Genomic DNA, 24459 nt, shown 5'->3' with positions numbered 1-24459 from the left:
AGAGAGAGAGAGAGAGAGAGAGAGAGAGAGAGAGAAAGAGAGAGAGAGAGAGAGAGATAGGTGTAACCCTGTAATAGTATCTCTGCCTTTTGTTGCTCGTCTTCCTTCAGGGTAACCCACAGGTCACTTCTCGTCTGGTGGTTTTGAGATTTTACCAGTTACATTCCCCTGAAAGTCTTTTTTGAAGGATTACTCAGTTGCTTTTGAACTAAACCCATTGGCATGGCATGCTTCTGGCAAGTTTAGTAGTTTTTAATCCAAAAGTAATAAAAAACAGTCGCATGATCTGAAATAGAATAGAATAGAATAGAATAGGTATAAAAGGGATGCTCTTGAAGATTTACGCTGTCTGTTAGGCTACAATGTTTTGATAGTTGTCGATCTTTGATGCTTCTCTCTGGTAGGTCCAACAGAGAGGATAGGCGGAACTTCCTCCCTTCGTGGACCAACCAGAGAGAAGTTCCGCTTGGATCAACAAAGACGTATATTAACGCAAGGTAGTAACGGACATAAGTAGTGAGCGGTGATTGGATGACTAGCGAAGATAAGGCGGGACTTCTTTTCTAGTAGACCAATCACTGCTTACCGACTATTTTCTTAAACGTGAACACTTTCAGGAACAAAGGCTTTCACGAATTGGAAGCGAGCTGAATCATTATTCTTTTTACCATAGAAGGTGATAGGTAGTAACGAAACGGATATTCGTTTTTGTGAAAAGGTTTGTGATTAGCACTTTTAAAGAGAGACTGACAAGCCCTTTCTGAACACATTTTTTAACATTGGAAGTTTGAATTATAACTGAAAATAGGTGTGGTTTTATGAATTCAAAGCTATTGGCTACTCCATGTTAACGTCACCGCGCTACCGCTACCGCTCATCCCGCTCATGTCCGCCGACATGATAACTGGCCCAATAAACGTCGATTAATATCACAATTCGGTGAGTATTTTGACTTCATAATTCAAAATCTGCTACAAACAACAATAACACACAGGTACGTGGATATAACTTTTTTATTTTAGGGTTTTAAACATGAGCGGGTAGCGCGGTGACGTTTGACATGTATCCAGGGTATCCACAGCTCTCATACGTAGGGCTATGTAACACTATATGCAAATTGACCGGTGTCTACGTATCCACCGGCACAATTTGTCATTGGACACCATCTACAGTCAATCACAGAGCTCTCGAGTGGCCGCGAGGCGCGCTGGTTTGGCCACTGAATTCCTCCGTGGTCATATTCCAGCTCGGTGCATATCCTATCAATAGGAATTGTCAGATTTTGATGTCAGTATCACTTTAAGTATTTGATAGCACATTTTAGTACTTGAGTACTCAGGTAATATATAAGTAATATTCTCACTAAAAAGCAAAGTTGGGAGGAATGTAGTCTTTAAAAAGCCCTGAGACAATAGAATTTGGAAAATACAGCGCCGCTCTCTTACCTAAATATTTCTACCCTGGAAGGACTCCCATGCCTACATATAAAGTTGGAAGTGATGAAAAGAATATATACATGCAAACATACGATTTTTGCCTTCCGGCAAAACTATACGATTTTAGAACATTCAAATTAGCTTACTTCACCACAGATACCCTGAAAACATTTCCGTAAATTACTTTTTAAAGACAACAAGTCATTAAAATGGCGGATCATTTTGAATTTGCTTTATGTTCTTCTCTTTGAGATAGCTTTAAATTAGGTAGAAAAGTGAACACCCTTGAGGGGCTCTGGTGTGTGTGTGTGTGTGTGTGTGCGCGTGTGTGTTAGTGTGTGTGTGTTTGTTTCCGTCTACTTCTACGTGTACCCTTGTCCCTTTGTGCATCTCTGTGTGCCTCTGTGTCACATTAATTGTCTCTGTTGCTCTTACTGTCTGTGTGTGTGTGTGTGTGTGTTTTGTCTCTGTCTGTGTGTTCCTGTAAGTCTGTCTGAGCAATATGTCTGTGCATGTGTGACAGAAAAGGCTCTGTAACCTTCATTATCTGGGTTACTGATGCATCATTCAGCTCACCCGAAGTCTGTAAAACACAGCGTCAAAATAATGTATCGTCTGTGGACCGGGGCTTGAAGAAAGTGCTTACTGCACAACTTAAAAACATGTTACACTGTAGTACACCCTTGTTTACTGAAATCCCGTGGGAAAGTTGAGAATACTGAGTAGCTCAGACTACTTCACAGACGTACCAGAGCAAATGTCATCTAAAATGAAATGTGCATTCACAAAGGTCCAAGAAAATGTCTACAGCCTGATTTACAGTTGCATAGGCAATGTAGTGAAATCCATTGTAGCGATAATAAGGAAAAATCCATTATGTGCTTGCTGTGCTCAATTAGGTGCTTTAATAGAATACATTATTAGGTTTTTATATGGTTTTCTTTTATGATGTTAATGACTGGTGTTCTGTGGTGCTGCACTAGAATAGAAGCGTTTATATGGCAAATGCATTTTTTTTAATTGTTTAGCAAAGTAAGCCTTCAGAATGTTGCATATTTCTACAACATACACACACACACACACCAAACAACAGTGCATTCCAGCGCAGTACCACAACTTCTTGCCACAGTGCGATACACACATCAGATGAAAACAGTCTCCTCCAACACAAACATGATGCTGAATCCAATACCCAGGATTAATCATCCCCCCTGCTAGAGAGCTAGGAGTGGGCTTGCTCTGTCTTGGCCTGGAGGAAACATCAAACGCACCCTCCCTGCCCGCCTGCCTACTGTTTCCCCTGGAGAGACAAAGACGGGTTAGAGAGTGGAGACTGGCCTCTGGTAGTGCAACTCTCTGTGGAGTCCATATTGATTACACCTGCCACCGGCGGCTAGCTGGAGCTGTGTACTCTGACAGCTGGCAGCAAGGGGCGAGATGGATAACTGCTCCAGTCAGGCACTAGCCAGCTATATCATCACTTGGCTCTGTAGAGGGTGTTTGGAAGGCAAGCTGTTCTTTTGTCATTGGTGCAGGTTTAGTTAACTTGTACATGTGGAGGTGCGGTGGACCTGTGTGCAGTCGCAGACAGCTGAATCACACAAAGTGTTTGCACGCCACTGAGTGACACTGTTGCCGTCACAGTTCCCAGCTATATTAATTTTTTACCTTTTCTGCATGAGCATTTTAATGGCTGCAACTTGAGAGATGTAAAACATTAAACACAGTGAGCGCAGTGTATGTGGAGATGACAGGCACGGTATGCAACATAAATATCTCAGCAGTGTGGCGTATAATAACCAATGCACATGCCTTTAGATGGCATTCATTTTATTGTGATGTGCATTCTATATGAATTTGACCACAGGCTTACTACTAAAGTTTTCTTTATCAGTGATGGACAGCCCTGGCAGCTCTGTAGACTAAATCTGAGGCGTGCAAAGGCATTTCTACTTTTATACCAGCCCCTGAGGACTGCTCACTAAACTCTGTTGAGAAAGCAGGAATAGTGACTTGTGGGAAGTGTTGGGCGGTAATGCCAGTGTGAATCCTTTTCCCATGTTAGCTCCCGGTCATCCTTCTGGCTGCTGGGTATATGGTGTTGATTATTGAGATGAGCGGCTATAAACTCAATATTTTCCGAGGAGCAGTGAGAAGACTGTAAAGTAGGTAAATGCCTAGTCTCTCGCACAGGAGAGCCGTATAGTGTGAGCAAGCTAAATGGGTGTAGAGGGATTCATACAGCTTAGTCAGGATAAGGAACTGGGATCTAGGAGTATGTTTCCCTCATTTCTTCTTCTCTTTCTTTTGCTCTCAGACTCTCTCTTGCTCTCTCTCTCTCTCTCTCTCCCCACCATGCTGTCTCTTCATAGCCCGAAGGCTCTTTATTTTCAATCCAATAGTTTTTACACCCCAGTCTGTAACAAAGGCAGTTGGAGAAAGGGGAAAAAATAGGAAAATGTGATTCTCATCAACTCTGGTCATCTGGTTTGAGAAAATGTGCTCATGTAACTCCAGCACACAACATTAGACTGGCCGTGCAGTCCGTGCACAGAGCTTTGGCAGTGTAATGAAAAAAAAAATATTTTGATACACAACAGTGTGTGGTTTACTTTCGGCAGATCCGTCCCACCGAAGTTGAGTAAACATTTGCTCTGCTTAATGATTCATATTCCTCAAGCATTATTCTCGTTTTCTTTGTCAGTGTGTGTGCATTGTAATTTATTTCTTTCCCTGCAAGCGAAGTTTTCCCCAACCATTAGGCATCTGTCTTTGGTAGCATTCTTCAAAGAGCAGTCACTCCCCTGACACCATTACAAGAATCTGGGATCAAGTTGCTCCGCGTTTATTTATGTGTAGTGCCGTGTGTTTAAATATCTCCTAGCCATCTGAGAGCTTAGTCTGTTTTGACCTAGCCATCATTCTGTGGCAGGGACCACAGAAAACCAGACCTCTGTGTCTCATGAGAGACAGAATCAAAGAGTGAGAGTAGATAGTGAGCGAGCGAGCGAGAGGGGGGGAGAGGGGGAGAGGGGGTGGAAGAGAGAGAGGGAGGGAAAGAGAGAGAGAGCAAAGGGGGAGAGGGGGTAGAGACTGAGAGGTGGGAGAGGGGGTGGAGGGGGAGAGAGAGAGGAAGAGGGGGGAGAGAGAAAGAGAGTGAGAGGCAAAGGTGGAGAGGGGGTGGAGAGGTACGGGGGGAGAGAGAGTGAGAGCCAAAGGCAGGGAGGGGGAGAGAGAGAGCCAAAAGGGGAGAGGGAGCGAGAGAGAGAGAGAGAGAGTTTAGAGATGGAGAGAAAGCGAGTCAGTCAGCCACTTGCCTGACAAACAAGCAGCTTCTCAGCTGTCTGCGGATGCTTGATGGTGATGAAGTAGGAGACATGCCTAAGCATTAATGGAACTGAAGCAAAAATAAACCATTTCCAAGTATAAAAAGACACACACACACACACACACATATATATATATATATATATATATATAAAATTACACACACAAACACACACACACACACAGCTGCATAGAAGTTGGCAGTCTTGTCTTTGATTTATTCCTCTGGGGGAAAGAGGACGGATGTGTGTGTGTGTGTGTGTGTGTGTGTGTGTGTGTGTGTGTGTGTGTGTGTGTGTGTGTGTGTGTGTGTGTGTGTGTTGTGAAGAGGGGGGAAATATCTTAGCACACACGAGGAACGTTCCAAGTTCGCCACAGGAAATCAATTTATTTGAGAGGGCAGCCGGGCTAAAAATAGGGATCTAAAACAATAGCACGGGAATTAATTGCCCAGATTTTGTGAGGAGGCAAGAAGACTCCGGCTAGAGAGCCGAAGTTTGTTCTCCGTCTTGTTTGTGTGTGAGCGTGTGTTATGGAAATATTAGTCTGGTCTAGCTGTCATATTATCTTGTGTTTTTTTTTTTTTTTTGGTGTATATCTGCTTGTCTGCATCTGTCAAAACAGAAACTGAATCTCAATCATTTCCTCCCCAGATATGATGACTTACCACTCAACTGCCTTATTTGACAGGAGATGATGATTTATCACAAGTTCTCCACGGTAAATACACAATAACTGTTTTGTCACACTCCGCCGAGCTCTAACTGGGTTTTCAGGAGTGTGTGAGGGAGTGCTGCAGGGCCCTTATGGGGGCCGATACGTCGTTTTTAATGAGATCTCGCAGTAGTGTTTAAATATTTAACCGTTCCTGGTGAAGCCTCGCTAACAGCCGCCAGGCAAAACTGGTGAGGTTTCATGCAACCACCATCTCCCGTACTGGGCCCATCTCCTGAAAACATCAGAAAATAGGCACAGTCTGAATATATAATGGCATCTGAGATACATCGCCCTCTGAGCCTAATACCCAGACCTTAAGACTGCGATGCTTGTCTGTGCTGTGAAAATAACTAGTCCAAGAAGACACCACGACATGGGGTGGGTATGTTAATGAAAAGCTGTTGAATTATACATCTGTTTGTGATGGGATATTTTCAAATGCATTTTTTTTCCCAGTCAAAAAGTTACTCAGCTCTGACATGTATGGGTTTTATTTTGTTCTTTTGTTTTTGCCTTCGTTTTTTTTCCCCTCCTTGGTATTTTGCTTCTAAGTGTTTTACGAGAAGCTTTTCACCACAGCACCTCCACCCCGCGTATTTTTACATCCCACCTCGGGACGTCTGCCACCGCCTGCTGTGTTCACAGGGCATGGCACTGGTGGTGCTGGGCACTACTTTTAATCAGATTATTGTAATCCAATTATGCTTAAGCCTTTACACCCCGAACCTGGCAGTTATTAAGGGTGGTTGTGTTTGACGTTAGCAGAGCTGACGGTGAATGTTTACAATAAAGGGTGATGGCAGTGGCATCTGGTGAAGTTTGGAGGAGGGTGCATATTTAAGGGTGATGCTGGGAGGTGCTCGGCCTCGGGGGGCCAGTATTTGGAGGATGTGCTGTACCTGCCACTTGGAGGAGGATTCTCAGACGTACAGATAACAGTGTCCACACAATCTTTCTTATGCTCTAGCTTACGTCCCCCCTCGGAAGATCCTCTCCTCCTCACCAGTCCTCCCCTTAGTGGCTGCCCTTCCCTCTTTTACTCCCCCATCCCCCAACCTCTAATGCGACCCATCCCCGTCTGTCCTCATTGCCAGCCCAGCTTTCCCAAAATCCACCGTCACGTCAAACCACAGAGGTCGAGAAAACCCCTCCGAATGAGCGTCGTTAGCGCCCGCAAACCTGTAAACCTCTAAAGTTCGTTTTGTTTGAAAAGATATGTATGAGGACCGTGCCGGTAGGGTCTATATAGTTTGGCAGACAGTTGGTGCCAAATCATATGCATCACTCCTCTCGCCAAGCCGCTTCATCTGGCTGCCAAGTCGGGCCCGGTGGACTGGACGGGTTCTTTGCCAGGAGACCCAGACTGCTATTCCACCCCCACCCCCCACTGACACACACACACACACACACCTCGTGCTACCCTGATGCCCTCTTCTCCCTCCCCCACCCCGTACCACCCCTGTGCCCTCCCATTCCTCACCCATCCCCCCCACCCCTCCCCCGTCTCTCCCTACCACACTCATTATTAATGATCTGAGGGACAGCTTTCATTTGATCTATTACTTAGGAAGGGACGGCGGCTGCTGTGCTGCTGCATCCCTGCTGGATCTTTAATTATTTCATGGAGGGCTTTTCTCCTCTCCCTGGCTCCTTCTCTGTTGTGCAGATGAAATATTGAAGTAGAGGAGTGTAGTGCAAAGTGGCCCCATACAGGCTACGCGAGTGCATGCATCCATGTATGTTTGCAGGCAACTGGGTGTATACATGCGTGCGTGCGTGCGTGCGTGCGTGCGTGCGTGTGTGTGTGTGTGTGTGTGTGTGGCTAGAGATATACCTGTACTTCTTAGACAGCTCTTTCCACGAGTGTGACTTTTATCTTGCACCTTGGGTAGTGAGGTCATAGACTGGAAGGAGGCTGTATTAGTTACTAACGTCTTCCTGCAGCCAAAGGGGAACTTTCTGCTTTGAAACACAGGGTCCATTCATTTTCACAAGTTCGGTCTGTTGATCCTTAAGACTTCGGTGAGTATTATAGCTAGACACACATCCCATCTTTAAAAATCACCGAAAAAAACAAATCCAACGCTCTTAATAACAGAAACGCTGTAAACTTCATCCAGCCATGTTAATGAAAATTATTTTTAGTGGATTTTTAATGTAAACATCCCATGCAATAAATGCAGTCCATTAATATAAAACTGAGGCTAGTGTTTATGTGCAGTAAATTACATCATCGTCTCTTGTTGTTGGTGGTGGTGTTGATGCCAAGAATGACAACCCATAACAACATCTGCCATGGAAATATATATATATATATGTGACATCACGAGCATACACAACTGTAAACTTTGCCTGCAGGCTGTGTCGCATAACATAATACCTAAGTGCTTTTCTTTAATACTTCATAAATTTTAGACTCTCTTGAGGCCGAAGACTGAAGCATTGCCTTTAATAGATGTAAATGAAATCTCTACAACTGAGACAGAGTTGATGGGGCGCATAAAAATAAAATATCCATCAAAATCCTACACTACTGTTCACTGTGCTCATCGAAGGAACACACACACACACACACACACACACACACACACACACACACACGCATCCCAACAAGCTGAAGAAGAATTTAAAGCCAGCAGCTCCGACCTACTAGAAACTGCTTTACCTAGTCTTTGCAAGCTAACATTGTATTAACCTCACATAGTAATCCATATTCCATAAACCTTGCATGTGTATATGTGATTGCATGTGATGGCAATATTTTGCATCCACAGCACCTCTCTCATTGGCGAAACACTGAAGTGTCATAATTGGTAGTGGGAGTAATCCATGCGCTTATGTGGGGTAGCATTGGAATGACATTGATATACAGCGCTCCATTAATTGCCATATGAATAGGGTCTGCAGCGGTTGGCTCTCTGCTGATGCATCACAGTAAAAGAGATGGGTCACTCTGTCTTCTCCAGCCCGCAGCCTTGCCAAGCTCATAATTACTAAAACCCCCAATTAATCTTCCCATCGCACAGGCCAAATATACACTTCCTCCCTATATAAATGAGTTACAGTATATGATCTAAGTGAGTGTGTAGCTGCTTGTGTATGTGTATGTTTACACGTGAATGTATGCGGGTGTACTTCACAATGTATATGTGTACTTCTGAGCACATAAGAACATGATGCACTTTCCTACGCAGTGCTGTATGTTCCCAATGTATGTGTATACTTTGCAGCCAGACTGATATTATTTCCAAGGGAAGTGGAATCACTGTTTCCAGTAACATGCAACCAAAACACAGGTGTTTGCAAAGAACGTAAGAGAAGCAGGATGTACTGGGCACAAATATTATATTCACTCAAACATATTCACTCATAAGCTCAAGCTTCAAAACACTCATATACTGCAGTGTTGGATCGTACAGTGATGCAAGTCCAATTCTTTTTTCAAGTAGACATTATCAGTCAAAGGTTACAGACACTTTTTTTCTGTAATTCACATTTTATTTGATTCAAAACCATATTCCAAAGAAAGGAACAATATTTTTATTTAGAAATGTAAAACAGATCCTATGGTTTCTTGTAATTGTTTAGTTGCAACGAGCATGCATGCCTGCTGAGGCTTAATAATGCTATTTAGAGTTGAATCTGCTGTCGCATGCTATTTGGGTATGTTGGTGTGAGTCTGCACAGGTGTTTTCTTGAACACATATCTGTGATCTAAGCGTGTTGTGGTGGACCCTGGCCATTCAACTTTTACTCATTGTGAAAATGATCTCCTCGCTGGACCACAACCTGGCCACCCGACCTTCTCCATCATATTTACAACACCTTACTGGCATCTAGTGGCGAGGAGAGGTATAACATCCACCTGATGCAGCGCTGCCATCGAGGGAGATGCAGACCTGTTTACAAGTGCCATTTGTCTCTAATTAAAAGCAGCACTTTTTGGAGCACTTGGTCTGCAGTAGGGCTAGCATCCACAGTGACGCAAGATGGGCCACTCATACTCCGGTAAGCCTCTTCCACTCTGCAGACATTAAGTAAACACACACACACGCACACACAATGGCAAATTAACATTATAATAAAAATAAAAACAACAGTACAGAATTAATTTAAAAAAAAAGATGTAATAAGCTGCAGATAACATCAGCTCACGAATTATTTGTTGTCAGAACAGCATCAAGTATTTTTAGTGTTTTGGTACACCCTGTGGACAGTGATAAAACATTAGACATCGGAGAAATATCTACGAAACAACACAGACAGTTCTGACCACATCCATATCCCGACAACCAAGGTAGCACAGTGATGTGACTGACCAAGTGTGCTGAGACTCTCTCTCTCTCTCTCTCTCTCTCTCTCTCTCTCTCTCTCTCTCTCTCTCTCTCTCTCTCTCTCTCTCTCTCCTCTCTCTCTCTCGCTCTCTCTGGCAGTCATCTTCCTCCATCTCTATTTCCACTGGCCCAACATCTGGCTGTTCCATGCGAAACAGCCATTATGTCAGGAGAGACAATGAATGGAAGTAGCCATCGACCTGTCTGTCTACTGACTGGCTAGCCCAGCGGTGTCTTTGAGTTTAGTTTAATGGAGCACAGCAGATCAGCAACTAATCACCTGTTCTTTCTCATCAGCTGCTTCCCTCATGGGACTGTAATTGATTGTTAAGTGTTTGATGGGTCAACCTAAGACTGAGGAGACATGACTAAGTGAAATGCATACAACATTCTGTGGCCCCTTCAATTTGTGTGTGTGTGTGTGTGTGTGTGTGTGTGTGTGTGTGTGTGTGTGTGTGTGTGTGTGTGTGTGTGTGTGTGTGTGTGTGTGTGTGTGTGTGTGTGTGAGTGCGCACGCCTGTGTGTGTTTGTGCATCCGTGCATGTGTGCATACATCTGTCTGTCGGTCTATCTGCCTGTCTTTCTTCCTTGCACCACATGCAACACAGCGCATGATTACCCCTACCCCCAAGTTTGTTTTTTTTTCCCAACATAGAAGGAGCTGTCGGCTATATGGACTATAAAACAATTAATAGTCTACATATTTCACACCACCAAACCCAGCCACTGGGGATGCACAACCCAGTGCATTCTTAAAGCCGGTCCCAAGCCCGGATAAATGGGGAGGGTTGCGTCAGGAAGGTTATCTGGCATAAAACCTTTGCCAAATCAATTATGTGGTTCATAAATCAGATTTCCATACTGGATCAGTCGAAGCCCAGGTTACCAATGACCGTCACCAGTACTGTTGGCCAGCAGGGTGCCGGAGGAAACTATGCGACTGTTGGGTGAAGAAGAAATAGAGGGGGAAGGCATGTGCAGAGGCAGCGGGAGAGGAGGAAGGGTAGGAGTGTGGATGTGAGAGTCGGAACTTTGAACGTTGGCACTATGACTGGTAAAGGGAGAGAGCCGGCTGATATGATGGAGAGAAGGAAGGTAGAAATACTGTGTGTGCAAGAGACCAGGTGGAAGGGGAGTAAGGCCAGGAGCATCGGAGGAGGGTTGAAACTCTTTTACCATGGTGCGAATGGGCGGAGAAATGGTGTAGGGGTAATTTTGAAGGAAGAGTATGTCAAGTGTGTGTTGGAGGTGAAGAGAGTGTTGGACAGAGTGATGAGTATGAAGCTGGAAATCGAAGGTGTGTTGATGAATGTTATCAGCGCATATGCCCCGCAGGTTGGGTGTGAGATGGAAGAGAAAGAGGAATTCTGGAGTGAGTTGGATGAAGTGGTGGAGAGGGTACCCAAGGAGGAGAGAGGTGATTGGAGCAGACTTCAATGGGCATGTTGCTGAAGGGGAAAGAGGTGATGAGGAGGTGATGGGCAGGTATGGTGTCAAGGAGAGGAATGTGGAGGAACAGATGGTGGTAGATTTTGCAAAAAGGATGGAAATGGCTGTGGTGAATATCAAGAAGAGGGAGGAACACAGGGTGATGTATAAGAGCGGAGGAAAGTGCACACAGGTCGACTATATCTTATGTAGGAGGCGCGATCTGAAAGGGATTGGAGACTGCAAGGCAGGCCCGTCTCCAGGGGGCGCTGTAGTGAGGCTTAGCCCCCCCCAAGCAACATTCAATGCCCCCCACCCAAATTATTTCAAGATGTTTAAATCCTCTAATTAAATCCATCCATCCATCCATTATCTGAACCTCTTAAATCAAAATCGTTATTGCATTATTTAATGTTGGTGCGCTATTTACCAAATCATAATTTTTAATTCAATTTAGGAAAGATTTGTTTTTTATGTTAGGTGGCTATCCAATCCAAATCATGTGTGTTTTGCATGCTTCCTTCACCTGTTGCATCAGCAGGTGTCTCGTGAGTTTCAGTAGGGTAAGCTATGCTTGGTCCGTACACTGTTTTTGCTGCGTGCCAATTGACCAAAAGTCTAAATGGATATAAGAAGATTTTTCAAAGTGACAAATGCAAATTACCAATTCAAAATGATCAAAGCGAAGAAGGAGGAGAGGGAACTGCACCTGGAGTTACTGAGGCTAGTCCACGGGACGAGGAGCAACAGGGAACCGCTTCCGAAGTTGCAGAGGCATGGAGCGAGGAGCAACAGCCACCATTAGCCATAGCGAACAGTGAGGAAAGTCGAGTCAAGTCAATTTTATGTGTACACCCCAATATCCCAAATTTGCCTCAAGGGGCTTTACAGCAACACAACATCATGTCCTTACCCTCGCATCGGATAAGGAACAACACGGAAAGTGGCAACGTTCCCTCAAACAATCCTCACAGTTGCTCTCCAGCTGGCAGCTTTGCACTGCACGATTTGGGGGTTGATATGGCTGTTCAGCCCACCTTGAGCAAATTCCCAAGAGTCAGAAATGGTCTTTCGTAAGCCAGTGGTATAACCGCAGGGAGTTGTTGGAATACGGCATCAAAGCTGACGCAGCATTTTGTTCATTCATTCATTCATTCATTCATTCATAATCAGCCGGGGTCCGGTCGTGGTGGCAGCAAGCTAAGTAGGGCACTTCAGACGTCCCTCTCCCCAGCAACGCCCTCCAGCTCCTCCTGGGGGATCCCAAGGTGTTCCCAGGCCAGATTGGACATGGAGTCCCTCCAGCGAGTTCTGGGTCTACCCCGAGGTCTCATCCCAGTTGGCCGTGCCCAGTAAACCTCCAAAGGAAGGCACAGAGGAGGCATCCTAATCAGATGCCCGAACCACCTCAACTGTCTCCTTTCGATGCGAAGGAGCAGCGGCTCTACTCCGAGCTCCCTCCGGATGTCTGAGCTCCTCACCCTATCTCTAAGGCTGAGCCCAGACACCCTATGGAGGAAACTCATTTCAGCCACTTGTATAGGCAATCTCACCCTTTCGGTCACTACCCAAAGCTCATGACCATAGGTGAGGGTTGGAACGAAGATTGACATTTTGTTTCGCTTGCCAAAAGTTCGGCAAGTTTCTCTCTTTATTTGAATACACTCTAAGGAAAGATCCAGAATTACAGAAAATATTGACGCACTTAGTTTTGGCGCATCAACCGCCATGTGTGAAAACTCGTTCTCAGCGTTGAAAAACGTCTTTACAGACAAAAGGCTAACCGTGTTGCATGAACGAAAGGCGCACTTGTCTTTTGAAACGGAATTGATAGCAAGATTTCACAATGAGTGGAAAGATGATGTCATGCAGAGATTCAACTCGCAGCGGAATCGCCGCCTTCAACTCTACTATTCGGTGAGTTCAATATTCTGTTCTATTTAGCAAAATTATTGTGGAAGGTATCTGCTGTGCCATTTAAAGTTGTGTGGCTGGCTGCCACGCCACCCTATTTGTGAGTGAGTTAAGCGAGAATGTGCGTTAGAGTTATTATTGCCACTCGCCGTAGTGGATGTGGACTGATGGCTATAGGGCCTACCTTTTCTGTATGGGAAGTGGTTGTACTAAGATGCATAAGCTTGGAACAAGTTGCTATGTTTTGTGTCAATTAGATTTCAAGCCTTTATATGCCTGTAATAAATTTATTGTTTGGGGGCCTTTGACGGTGGTCAGATTGGTAATTTTCCGTGTTAATAACCCCCCCCCCACACACACACACACACACACACCATTATTCACAATGCCCCTCTAACAATTTTGCCCTGGAACCAGTGTTGCTGCAAGGCTGTGACAGGGGAGGACGTAGCTAGGCAACATCGGATGGTGGTCTGTAGGATGACTTTGGAAACCAAGAAGAGGAAGAGAGTGAAGGCAGAGCCAAGGATCAAATGGTGGAAGTTGAAGAAGGAAGACTGTTGTGTGGTGTTCAGGCAGGAGTTAAGACAGGCACTGAGTGGTAGTGAAGAGTTGCCAGATGGCTGGGCAACCACTGCAGAAATAGTGAGGGAGACAGCTAGGAAGGTACCTGTGTGTCATCAGGACAGGGGAAGGAAGACAAGGAGACTTGGTGGTGGAATGAGGAAGTACAGCAAAGTATACAGAGAAAGAGGTTGGCAAAGAAGAAGTAGGATAGCCACAGAGATGAAGAAAGTAGACAGGAGTACAAGGAGATGCAGCGTAAAGCGAAGAGAGAGGCGGCGGAGGCAAAGGAAAAGGTGTATGGTGAGTTGTATGAAAGGTTAGACACGAAGGAAGGAGAAAAGGACTTGTACCGATTGGCTAGACAGAGGGACCAAGCTGGGAAAGATGTGCAGCAGGTTAGGGCGATCAAGGATAGAGATGGAAATGTGCTGTCAAGCGAGGAGATTGTGTTTAGAAGGTGAAAGGAATACTTTGAGTAGCTGATGAATGAAGAAAATGAGAGAGAGAAGGTTGGATGATGTAGGGATAGTGAATCAGGAAGTGCGGTGGATTAGCAAGGAGGAAGTGAGGGCAGCTATGAAGAGGATGAAGAGTGGAAAGGCAGTTGGTCCTGATGACATACCCTGTGGAGGCGTGGAGATGTTTAGGAGAGGTGGCAGTGGAGTTTTTAACTAGATTGTTTAACACAAACTTGGAAAGTGAGAGGATGCCTGAGGAGTGGAGAAGAAGCATACTGGTACCGATTTTCAGGAATAAGGGCGATGTGCAGAACTGTAACAACTACAGAGGTATAAAGTTCATCAGCCACAGCATGAAGATTTGGGAAAGAGTAATAGAAACTAGGTTAAGAGAAGAGGTGATGATTAGTGAGCAGCAGTATGGTTTCAGGCCACGAAAGAGCACCACAGATGTGATGTTTGCTTTGAGAATGTTGATGGAGAAGCATAGAGAAGGCCAGAATGAGTTTACATTGTGTCTTTGTGGCTTTAGAGAACACATATGACAGGGTGCCGAGAGAGGAGGTGAGGTATTGTATGTGGAAGTCGGGAGTGGCAGAGAAGTATGTAGGAGTAGTGACAGTGTGACAATGGTGAGGTGTGCGGTTGGATTGACAGATGGGTTTACAGTGGAGGTGGGATTACATCAAGGATCGGCTCTGAGCCCTTTCTTGTTTGCAATGGTGATGGACAAGATCAGACGTGAGTCTCCGTGGACGATGATGTTTGCGGATGACATTGTGATCTGTAGTGAGAGTAGGGAGCAGGTTGAGGAGAGCCTGGAGAGGTGGAGGTATGCACTGGAGAGAAGAGGAATGAAAGTCAGTAGGAGCAAGACGAACACATATGTGTGAATGAGAGGGAGGACAGTGGAATGATGAGGATGCAAGGAGTAGAGGTGATGAAGGTGGATGAGTCTAAATACTTGCGGCCAACTGTCCAAAGTAACGGGGAGTGCGGAAGAGAGGTGAAGAAGAGTGTGCAGGCAGGGTGGAGTGGGTGGAGAAGAGTGTCAGGAGTGATTTGTGACAGAAGGGTACCAGCAAGAGTTAAAGGGAAGGTTTACAAGATGATAGTGAGACCAGCTATGTTATATGGTTTGGAGACAGTGGTACTGACAAAAAGACAGGAGGCGGAGCTGGAGGTGGCAGAGTTGAAGATGCTATGATTTTCATGGGGGAATGATGAAAGACAGGATTAGAAACGGACAGCTCGAGTTAGACGGTTTGGAGACAAAGCAAGATTGAGATGGCTTGGACATGTGCGGAGGAGAGATGCTGGGTTTAGTGGGAGAAGGATGCTGAATATGGAGCTGCCAGGGAAGAGGAAAAGAGGAAGGCCAAAGAGGAGGTTTATGGATGTGGTGAGGGAGGACATGCAGGTGGTTGGTGTGACAGAGGAAGATGCAGAGGACAGGAAGAGATGGAAACGGATGATCCGCATGGCGACCCCTAATGGGAGCAGCCAAAAGTAGTAGTAGTAGTAGTAGTAGATATTTCACACACACTTTGGAACTGAAAGCTATTTTTGTATTTTTGGTTGGCTACGTCATGCAGAAGCAACTGGTCATGTCTGTTTGTGTATATGTGTACATATGCACAGCTGTGTTGCTACATGTATTTATTCTATATGGGTATTGTGTACATATCATGGGAAGATCTTACCTGAGTCTGAAAAGCTTGCTGTCGTTTAGTTTCTGCTCCTCCTCAGTCTGACCTTGACCTCTGTCCCTCAACCGCTTCCTTCTTTCTTCAGGGTCCAGAGTGAGCAGGACCACCAGGCCAGGCTGCAGCAGGTCCCTTGGCCAGCAGTACACCTCTGAACCTTTCGGTGGTAGGTTACAGATTGGGCCACTCACTGCTGTGGCAATGGCATAGGCTGCTGTGCTGTGCCAATATCTGGGGACACATGGATGGATGGATGGATTGACTGACTGACAGACAGACTTGGAAAAAAAATCTGATTTTTCTATCATGAATCTTCCATTTAGATTTCTGTGGAGTTTTATTCGACTTGTTTATTTTCTAATAACTACCATCCTCTACAACTTTTCAAAGGGATAGAAAAGGTCACCAGCAGAAAAACTTGCTTCTAACCTCCGACATCTTAGCTATCCTTACCTGTCAACGATGACAGGAGCCAGCAGGGCCTCCTGGCCTATTTGTTCTGCTGTGATGTAGTTCCCCAGGGCGTAGAAGGCCCTTCGAATGAGTGGTGGCTCCCGATCAAAGGCAGCCCTCCAGGGGGACAGGCACTGAGGTGGAGAGCGTAGCAGAGTGGCCCCCAGAGCCTCCCTGAGAGACTCAGTTAGGGTGGTTTTACCTGTGTTGGGAAGAGGGAGGACAAGAGTCACTTCACAAACAGAAGAGAGAGAGAAAAAGTGAAGACATTCAGACAGACATGAAGACATTCAGACCATGTAGTACAGCTGGCTGGGCATTAAGTCTTCATAGCATAAAACTAAAATCTATATCTATCTATCTATCTATCTATCTATCTATCTATCTATCTGTCTGTCTGTCTGTCTGTGTGCAGTATTCAGAGGGTTTGTGGAGAGTACTGGATGAGTAAATTGTTGAACAATCCTTGCAATGCAACATAACTATTTCTGAGGTCATGGTACCTGATATTCCATTAAGCAAAGCTCATTTACAGATAATGGCATTAGCAAAACAGAGTTGGCCATCATTTCAGTAAGACGTCTATACGTCATACTGATCACATGCTCATTTATGGGTTAATGGCATTAACCTGTGGCATCCAGTCCTTCTATGACAATAACAGGGAAGTCTGGTTTGTGTCTCGCCTCCCGTCTCTGGTCTGCCAGTGCCAGTACTGCCCGAGACTCCGGTATGATGTGACCACACTGCAAACCAGAAAGTTTTGAAGACTTTAAATCACAACGTCACTGTCACAGAGACAAGTTAGTGGTACACACACACACATACAGTAGGGTACAGGCCTGCATACAGTTGTACACATACAGGCACACTATGAGGCACATTATCTTGGACCTACTCTGCTTGTTGAATTGGATAGTTCAACGTTCAAAAGAGTACGTGGATGACATATCATTATATTAGAATTGTATAATAATGATAAATGAAATAATAACCTGCTTTATTTCAACTTTAACCAAGGTGCAAAGCTCTGAAGTGTAATGCCGATTATCGCCACATAGATGTGCTGTTTTGCAAAATATTCTATGTTGAACGTTTACAGACAGACACGGGGGGGGGGAGTACACTGCGCCAACAAATTTGTGAAGTTGTGGTTACACACCTCACTGAGAACTTGATAGGCTTCCTCGAAACTGTAGAAAACATCTGAGTTAACGATGTTGAGAGTGGATGGGTGGTAATCCGGAGCAGCAGATTGTACCACGTGGTATTGATCGGCCAGTCCAGGCCGTCTCTCTTTGCGTGGCCATGCGTGTTGTGACCACACAGCGCCGTCTGCGCCCGGCTGGTAGGAGCACACTAACACGAGGTCGTCCTGTACTAAATCCTTCAAAACTCGTTCTGTCAGGGAGGTGCAGTCAGATGCGTCCTTCACGAAATACCCCTTAAGAAGAGAGTCTTTCACTTTGGGCAGAAACGACGACATTGGCAAAAGCTCACATTGCGAAGGCAACTCCGTCAACAGTTTGTCCCTGAGTACCCAATACGACTTGGCTCTTTGGATCCTGTCACCGCGACAGACGAGCAGCCCGTAACACCGTTCATTCCTCTGCACGGTGCTGAACAGCCCTGGCACTTCTCCCCGGGGTTGGTCTCCTCGCAGGGCAAAGTAGAGCGGTGCAGATGTCCCGTTGAGCTCCACGGAGAAAACACGAGAGGACCACTGACCAAAGACAGACATGACGCGCGTTGCCATCCGAGAACCGATCGAATGATCAGACGCACAACCGTAAAACAGCTGCAGGGGGGCCTGGTCGCGTCACGCTCTCACGCACTTTTGGTCAGTGTTTACCATGGAAACGGAAACCGAAACTCTGCGACGCTGGACTTGCAAAACGAAACTTATCAAATGTCCACAAAACGTGGCAGGGTCATTCGGACTCTGCTCGAGTGGTGTACACGCATGTCGGTTTTACTTTGTTGTATTTCTGGTTTCTTTTTTTTTTCCTTTTTTTTTGGTACAATATGTCATTTGATTTTTAAAACTAGAAAAATGCTTTTCCACGGAAAAGGCGTGTGAATGCTGAGCTGCTGAAAGAAATCGCGAAAGCATTGCTGAAAATGGATAAATAGGAAAAGTCAGAAAGTCTCTAGCCTACCTGAAATACCAGGAAACTGAAATGTGAAATGGCTGAATATTTTAAAAGTTTTAAAGGTATAAAAAACTGAAAAAATTGCCATAATGTGCTAAATACGTAAATAGTTTGATTGTTGAATGGTTTCTGTAGTTTAAAGTCTGAAAAAGTGGAAGTGGTGCCACTAATAAAGAAGTCAAGTCAAGTCATGTCATGTCAAGTCACTTGACTTGACATGACAGTTCAAAGGTGATGAGGGTTTCAACCTTTCCCCATAGTCTTCCATTGTTTTGAAAAAGTGGGAAAAGCTTAATATGTCTAAAATTATTGTAACGTGCATGGATAAGAAGACACGCTGGCCGCTGGCTTGGGGTCTGACCCTTTAGTCTAGCGGTTAGCGATGTCTCCTGCGGTGCGGGCGATACGGGTTCGCTTCCCGGCCGCGGCAGCTCCTGTGGTTGCGTTGTCCCCCCGAATTCGCTACATTGGTGTCAGAAGTGGGATGGAGCGACCGTAAGGCCATCGGAAGCGTATGCGCCCTGAGGCGTGAAGCAGCTGATATGCTTAAGCGCGGGGACGCGCTTCCCGAAGGAGGGGGGTAGTGTAACGTGCATGGTTAAGAAGACACGCTGGCCGCTGGCTCGCGGGTCTGACCCATTAGTCGAGCGGTTAGCGATGCCTCCTGCGGTGCGGGCGATACGGGTTCGCGTCCCGGCCGCGGCAGTTTCTGTGATTGCGTTGTCCCCTGAATTCGCTACAGTATAAAAGATTTCAAAAAACCGAAATGTGTCTCTTAATGGGCTTAAAGAGACGATCATTCTGATATCTGAATGGTTTCAGCGGCTAAAAGAATGAAGGAGTGAAAGAGGTGGAAAGGTTGCAAAACTTCCCCATTGACTCCCATTCAAAAAATGGCTGAAAAAAGTTGAATATTTCAAAAAGTTCAAAAGGTGTGAAAAATCTGAAAGGGGGGCACCAATGTCCTTAATGAGTTGAACATTTTGATAGTTGAATGGTTTCAGTAGCTAAAAGTATGAAGGAGCTACAAAATGTCAAAAAATGGGCGGAAGAAAAATAAATAAATAAAGAACTGCAAAGCAATAGTGTGAATGCCCATGTAAGCCGTGGAACACACGTACATCGGTGCACTTTTCTTTTTCTTTTTTTTTTGCATTCCTCTTTTAAGCTAAAAATAAGCAAGCGCACTTTTACTTTACGTTTTGTTGTCCTGGTGGGGGGGGGTCCTGGAAATGGTATATACTTCAACTTTAGTTGTACTTTTAGACTTGAATGAATAATTGAATGAATAAATAACCAAGTTTTGCAAAAGATGGTAATAACAAGAGGCTGACTCTGACTAAATTAATATTGTTATGTGGGCCTACTTAGTGTACATTTTTTAGTCCCCCATTAGCGTTAGTAGTACTTCCAAAAATATACTTATTATACCATTTCTTCGTTAGGGAGCTACTCGCATAACAGCAGCTGAATGGATGAACCATATTTGTGTTCTTTTCCTGCGTGAAAATGTGCAGCTAAGCATGCAGTCTTGCGATTAGATGCAGATAACTGCGCTGAACTGAGTCACCCCCCCCCCGCACACAGCTGACTTTCGTTTCAAGCGTTTGTAAACAGAAAGTGTTTGATGCCCTACCCTTGGTGCGGCTCCCTGTGTGTATATAAGGCAAATGACCACCCATAAAGGAAAACAACATGGGTGTGATGGCGAGTTTTAAGATGTCTCTGTCCTCTAAACTTGCATATCTGAGGATGTGTCTGCAGGTCTTTTTCAGCACCCTCCCCCGCGCGGTGAAAAGTACTTATTCAGCGGTGCGTTATTGGATATGGGTTGGTGATGCAGGTCTGCAGCAGACAGACGGATGCTCCGGGGCACCGACCACGTCTCGGGACGGGGAGCTGGATCCCAAAGATGAAGTTCTCAGCGCAACAACGCCAACAAGCGTCAATTATCACTTTACACGCAAGTGCAACTACAGATGTGGATTTTGTTTCCACACCGCGAAAACGTCCTTCGTCCTACCTATAGAGGAAGCAAAGATGGGTCTCAAACTTCTGAAGGATGCAGGTAAACTGGTAGATTAGACAGGAATCTCGTTCTCGTTCATTTGTATAGTATATATGCTCGCCTGTTGCGCGCTGATGTATATTTAGCAGGTTTATTTTGTTCCTCAGGTATGGAAAAGGTCAACTTCTCCGGGGGCGAGCCTTTCTTGCACGACAGGGGGGACTTTCTGGGCCAGCTGGTCCAGTATTGCAAACAAGATCTCCAGCTCCCAAGTGTCAGCATCGTCAGCAATGGAAGTATGATCAGAGAGAAATGGTTCCAGAAATATGGTACGAGTTTCTAACCCATCAACGGAAAGCCACTGCCAATTTGTTGTTTGTCTGTTTGTTTGTTTGTTTTGAACAAACATTTTAACGTGTCATTTCTTTTTACTGTCGTCTTCATGTAACAGACATCTTTAAACAGTAGGTGGCAGCATTGATGTACATAGAAGGGAGTTACTTTGGTGATTTAATTCACACTGCTTAATTATCTGTCTGTCCGTCTGTCTATCCGTCTGTCTATCTATCTGTCTGTCTATCTATCTGTCTGTCTGTCTGGTCGTCTATCCATCTATCCGTCTATCTGTCTTTCTGTCCATCTATCCGTCTGTCTATCTATCTGTCTGTCTGTCTATCTCTCTCTCTGTCTGTCTGTTGTCTATCCATCTACCCGTCTGTCTGTCTGTCTGGCCGTCTATCCATCTATCCATCTGTCTGTCTGTCTGTTTATCTGTCTGTCTGTCTGTCTGTCTGTCTGTCTGTCTGTCTGTCTGTCTGTCTGTCTGTCTGTCTGTCTGTCTGTCAGGTGAACACCTGGACATCCTGGCAATATCCTGTGACAGTTTTGATGAGGAAACCAACCAGCTGATTGGCAGAGCTCAGGGCCGGAAGAGCCATCTGGACAACCTCCACAAGGTCCGCAGATGGTGTCAGCAGTACAAAGTGGCATTTAAGATCAACTCTGTCATCAACACCTTCAATGTGGATGAAGACATGAGGGAAAACATCACCCAGCTTAACCCCGTCCGCTGGAAGGTAAAGGAAGAGAATGTGTGTGTGTGTGTGTGTGTGTGTGTGTGTGTTGTGTGTGTTGTGTGTGTGCGCACCCCCTCACCATCTTTGGCTCATCATTCTGTGTTCAGGTGTTCCAGTGCTTATTGATTGATGGGGAGAATGCGGGAGAGGATGCCCTGAGAGAGGCCGAGAGGTTTGTCATCAGCGACAAACTGTTTCACACCTTTCTGGGGAGGCACAGTGGCATTAGCTGCCTTGTACCCGAGTCCAATCAAAAGGTATGGGACTCCAATGGAGCTTTTCAAGATGTAATCCTTCAAAGATATCGAACTGTAGAATGTATATGTCAGCATTGAGGGGACCAAATGATAAGACGGCTTGTCATCTGCATTTTTGGGGGATTTTATGACAAAAGCACACCAAAAAAGCACAACATTAGTAATCTGTCCACCTTGCATTTTAAAGAGAAACTGAGTAACGGTGGTGCAGCAGCATGACAAGCATGCAAATGAGACCTCTATGGATCTGAATAATGAAACCGAAAGCCAGGCTGCAGATAGAATAAACTCCCTCTGTCTTTTGCAGATGAGGGACTCCTATCTCATCTTGGACGAATATGTAAGTAACACTTGTGCAGATCATCACCTCTAAACTCCAAACACTCTCCAAAACGTTCAAATAACCTCTCATGAGGATATCATGAAGATACCATTTGGTACTGCTGACATTTAAAGCATGTACCTCGTTCCTCCATGTGAATGGCTGGCAAGGCCCTTAAGTTTACTTCAAACAATGATGTAATTACTTGAAGTGGAGCACTGCATGGCTCATGGACCATTATTACAGGTGCTGGATATCCAAAATGATCCCTTGAAATCTTTAAGTGATGAATTTGGCTTCAGGATAAAAACTCGTCGTTGTTGTTTTGCCATTAATTGATTGAGGGATTTGCAGATTGATTCTTACCAATGAAGGCTATAGGATCATATTTTGTTTATCTCTGTGCTAAGACGTACAACCTATTCCTGCTTTGGCCTTTTCTCAGATGCGTTTCCTGGACTGCAGAGAGGGAAGGAAAGACCCGTCCAAGTCTATCCTCGATGTTGGTGTGAAGGAGGCCATTCGCTTCAGCGGCTTTGACGAGAGGATGTTTCTAAAAAGAGGAGGGAAATATAAGTGGAGTAAAGCTGACATGCAGTTAGAGTGGTGAAATTCAGCCACCCTGCTGTTCTGCAGTAGGACCTTGTATCAGAAAGACTTTTACCTTCAGTTTTGCAGTGATACTCATTCAGCATTTTCTAACTTTTGTTGTATTTGTACTTGTTCAATAATTGTCAAAGAATATTTTAAGTATATATGGCCTGGCGGCCTGTCCAGGGTGTCTCCCTGCCTGCCGTCCAATGACCGCTGGGATAGGTTCCAGCATCCCCACGACCCTGAGAGCAGGATAAGCGGTTAAGATAATGGATGGATGGATGGAATCAATATTTTATAGCACTTTTCTACAGTGCCACATGCAGTGCCACGAGGAGGCACTACATAGTAGGCTGCTCAAATTCAAATGATCTCTCTCTTCCTGTCTCTCTATGGTCTGACACTCACTCAAATACTCCCACTGTCCTCACCAGAGCAGTGATAGGAATTCTTTACACACACATACGTGAATAAAACTCCCAACACCCATTACAATGTTCTGTATCCTAACTCCTAAAGATATCACATAGTCATGCCAGACCCCTCTTGTGGCAGTGTATGATTTTTCAGGGCAACAACAAGAGTAATGTTACTTTTCAAAGTGATATCAAAAAGAAGAGGAAAGGTCTTTGCTATGTCGGCACGGTGGCGCAGTGGTTTGCACTGTTGCCTCACAGCAAGAAGGTCCTGGGTTTAAACCCGGGGTTGTCCATCTTTGGGGGTCATCCCAGGTCGTCCTCTGTGTGGAGTTTGCATGTTCTCCCCGTGTCTGCAGTGGATTTTCTCCAGTTTCCCCCACCATCAAAAAGACATGCATGTTAGGGTTAATACTCCTGTCTGTGTCCTTGACCGAGGCATGGCAAGATGAACTGGAGTTGGTCCCCGGGCGCTGCACAGCAGCTGCCCACTGCTCCTAGCTACACAGCTAGGATGAGTGAAATGCAGAGGAAGGATTGCCCCATGGGGATCAATAAAGAACCTCAAACCTCAAACATAGGGCTTGCTGTTGGAGAGGCTACTGGCAGGGAGTGACTTACATGCTCGGCTCTCCTGTTCGCATCTCTACTAGCCAGCGGTGAAGGCTAAGAGTGAGAATAGTTGCAATCACAGCATTGTAAGATGATGACAGATGTACTCTTAGCCCCCCACCCCACCCCACCCCACCCCACCCCGGTTCAGAGATGATCGTTCCCTCTTTACATACATGACCTCTTCGACGCCCCATTCAAACCAGCATTCCTCCCTATCAAACATATAGATCCCGTGCCACTACATTGTTTTTTTATAAGGATATATATAATTTATATTATATTTTCTATGGCTGTACCTTGGTGTAATATACACTGAATAGTCAATATGCGCCTATTTCTTGCCGTTCACAAAAAGTGTGTAGCTAATCAAAGTGTGTTTATTTTGCTATGTGTCTCATATTATTTGGTTATAGATGGCATTATAGTTTGTTATTATTATATAACGAGATAATCAATGTTATTCACTTACCTGTCAGTGGTTTTAATGTTTTGACTGATTGGTGTAGATAAGACACTTTTTTATTGATTAATTAATTTATTTATTTATTTGGACCCCCCCTTTTCTCCCCAATTGTACTTTGGCAATTACCCCACTCTTATGAGCCGTCCCGGTCGCTGCTCCACCCCCCTCTGCCGATCCGGGGAGGCCTGCAGACTACCACATGCCTCCTCTGATAC

The 24459-nt window shown here is 45.1% G+C and overlaps 2 protein-coding genes across 2 annotated transcripts; one reads left to right on the top strand and one right to left on the bottom strand.

Annotated features, from left to right (window-relative positions):
- Positions 1–8823: 8823 nt before the first annotated feature.
- cmpk2 (cytidine monophosphate (UMP-CMP) kinase 2, mitochondrial) lies at positions 8824–18528 on the bottom strand. The gene is made up of 5 exons (XM_056296308.1): positions 17503–18528; positions 16972–17086; positions 16341–16542; positions 15885–16118; positions 8824–9504 (listed from the first exon to the last, which is right to left on the bottom strand). Exons 1-5 carry the CDS (start codon positions 18094–18096, stop codon positions 9384–9386), a joined length of 1266 nt encoding a protein of 421 aa, XP_056152283.1. The 5' UTR covers positions 18097–18528; the 3' UTR covers positions 8824–9383.
- Positions 18529–20212: 1684 nt separating this feature from the next.
- rsad2 (radical S-adenosyl methionine domain containing 2) lies at positions 20213–22766 on the top strand. The gene is made up of 6 exons (XM_056296059.1): positions 20213–20561; positions 20669–20830; positions 21348–21577; positions 21685–21834; positions 22142–22174; positions 22602–22766. Exons 1-6 carry the CDS (start codon positions 20213–20215, stop codon positions 22764–22766), a joined length of 1089 nt encoding a protein of 362 aa, XP_056152034.1.
- The last annotated feature ends 1693 nt before the right edge of the window (positions 22767–24459 follow it).

Source organism: Lampris incognitus, chromosome 16 (assembly GCF_029633865.1).
Source record: "Lampris incognitus isolate fLamInc1 chromosome 16, fLamInc1.hap2, whole genome shotgun sequence".
NCBI classification, from domain to species: Eukaryota; Metazoa; Chordata; class Actinopteri; order Lampriformes; family Lampridae; genus Lampris; species Lampris incognitus.
The sequence above is the reverse complement of the archived record's forward strand: the minus strand, read 5'-3'. Positions and strand labels throughout refer to the sequence as shown.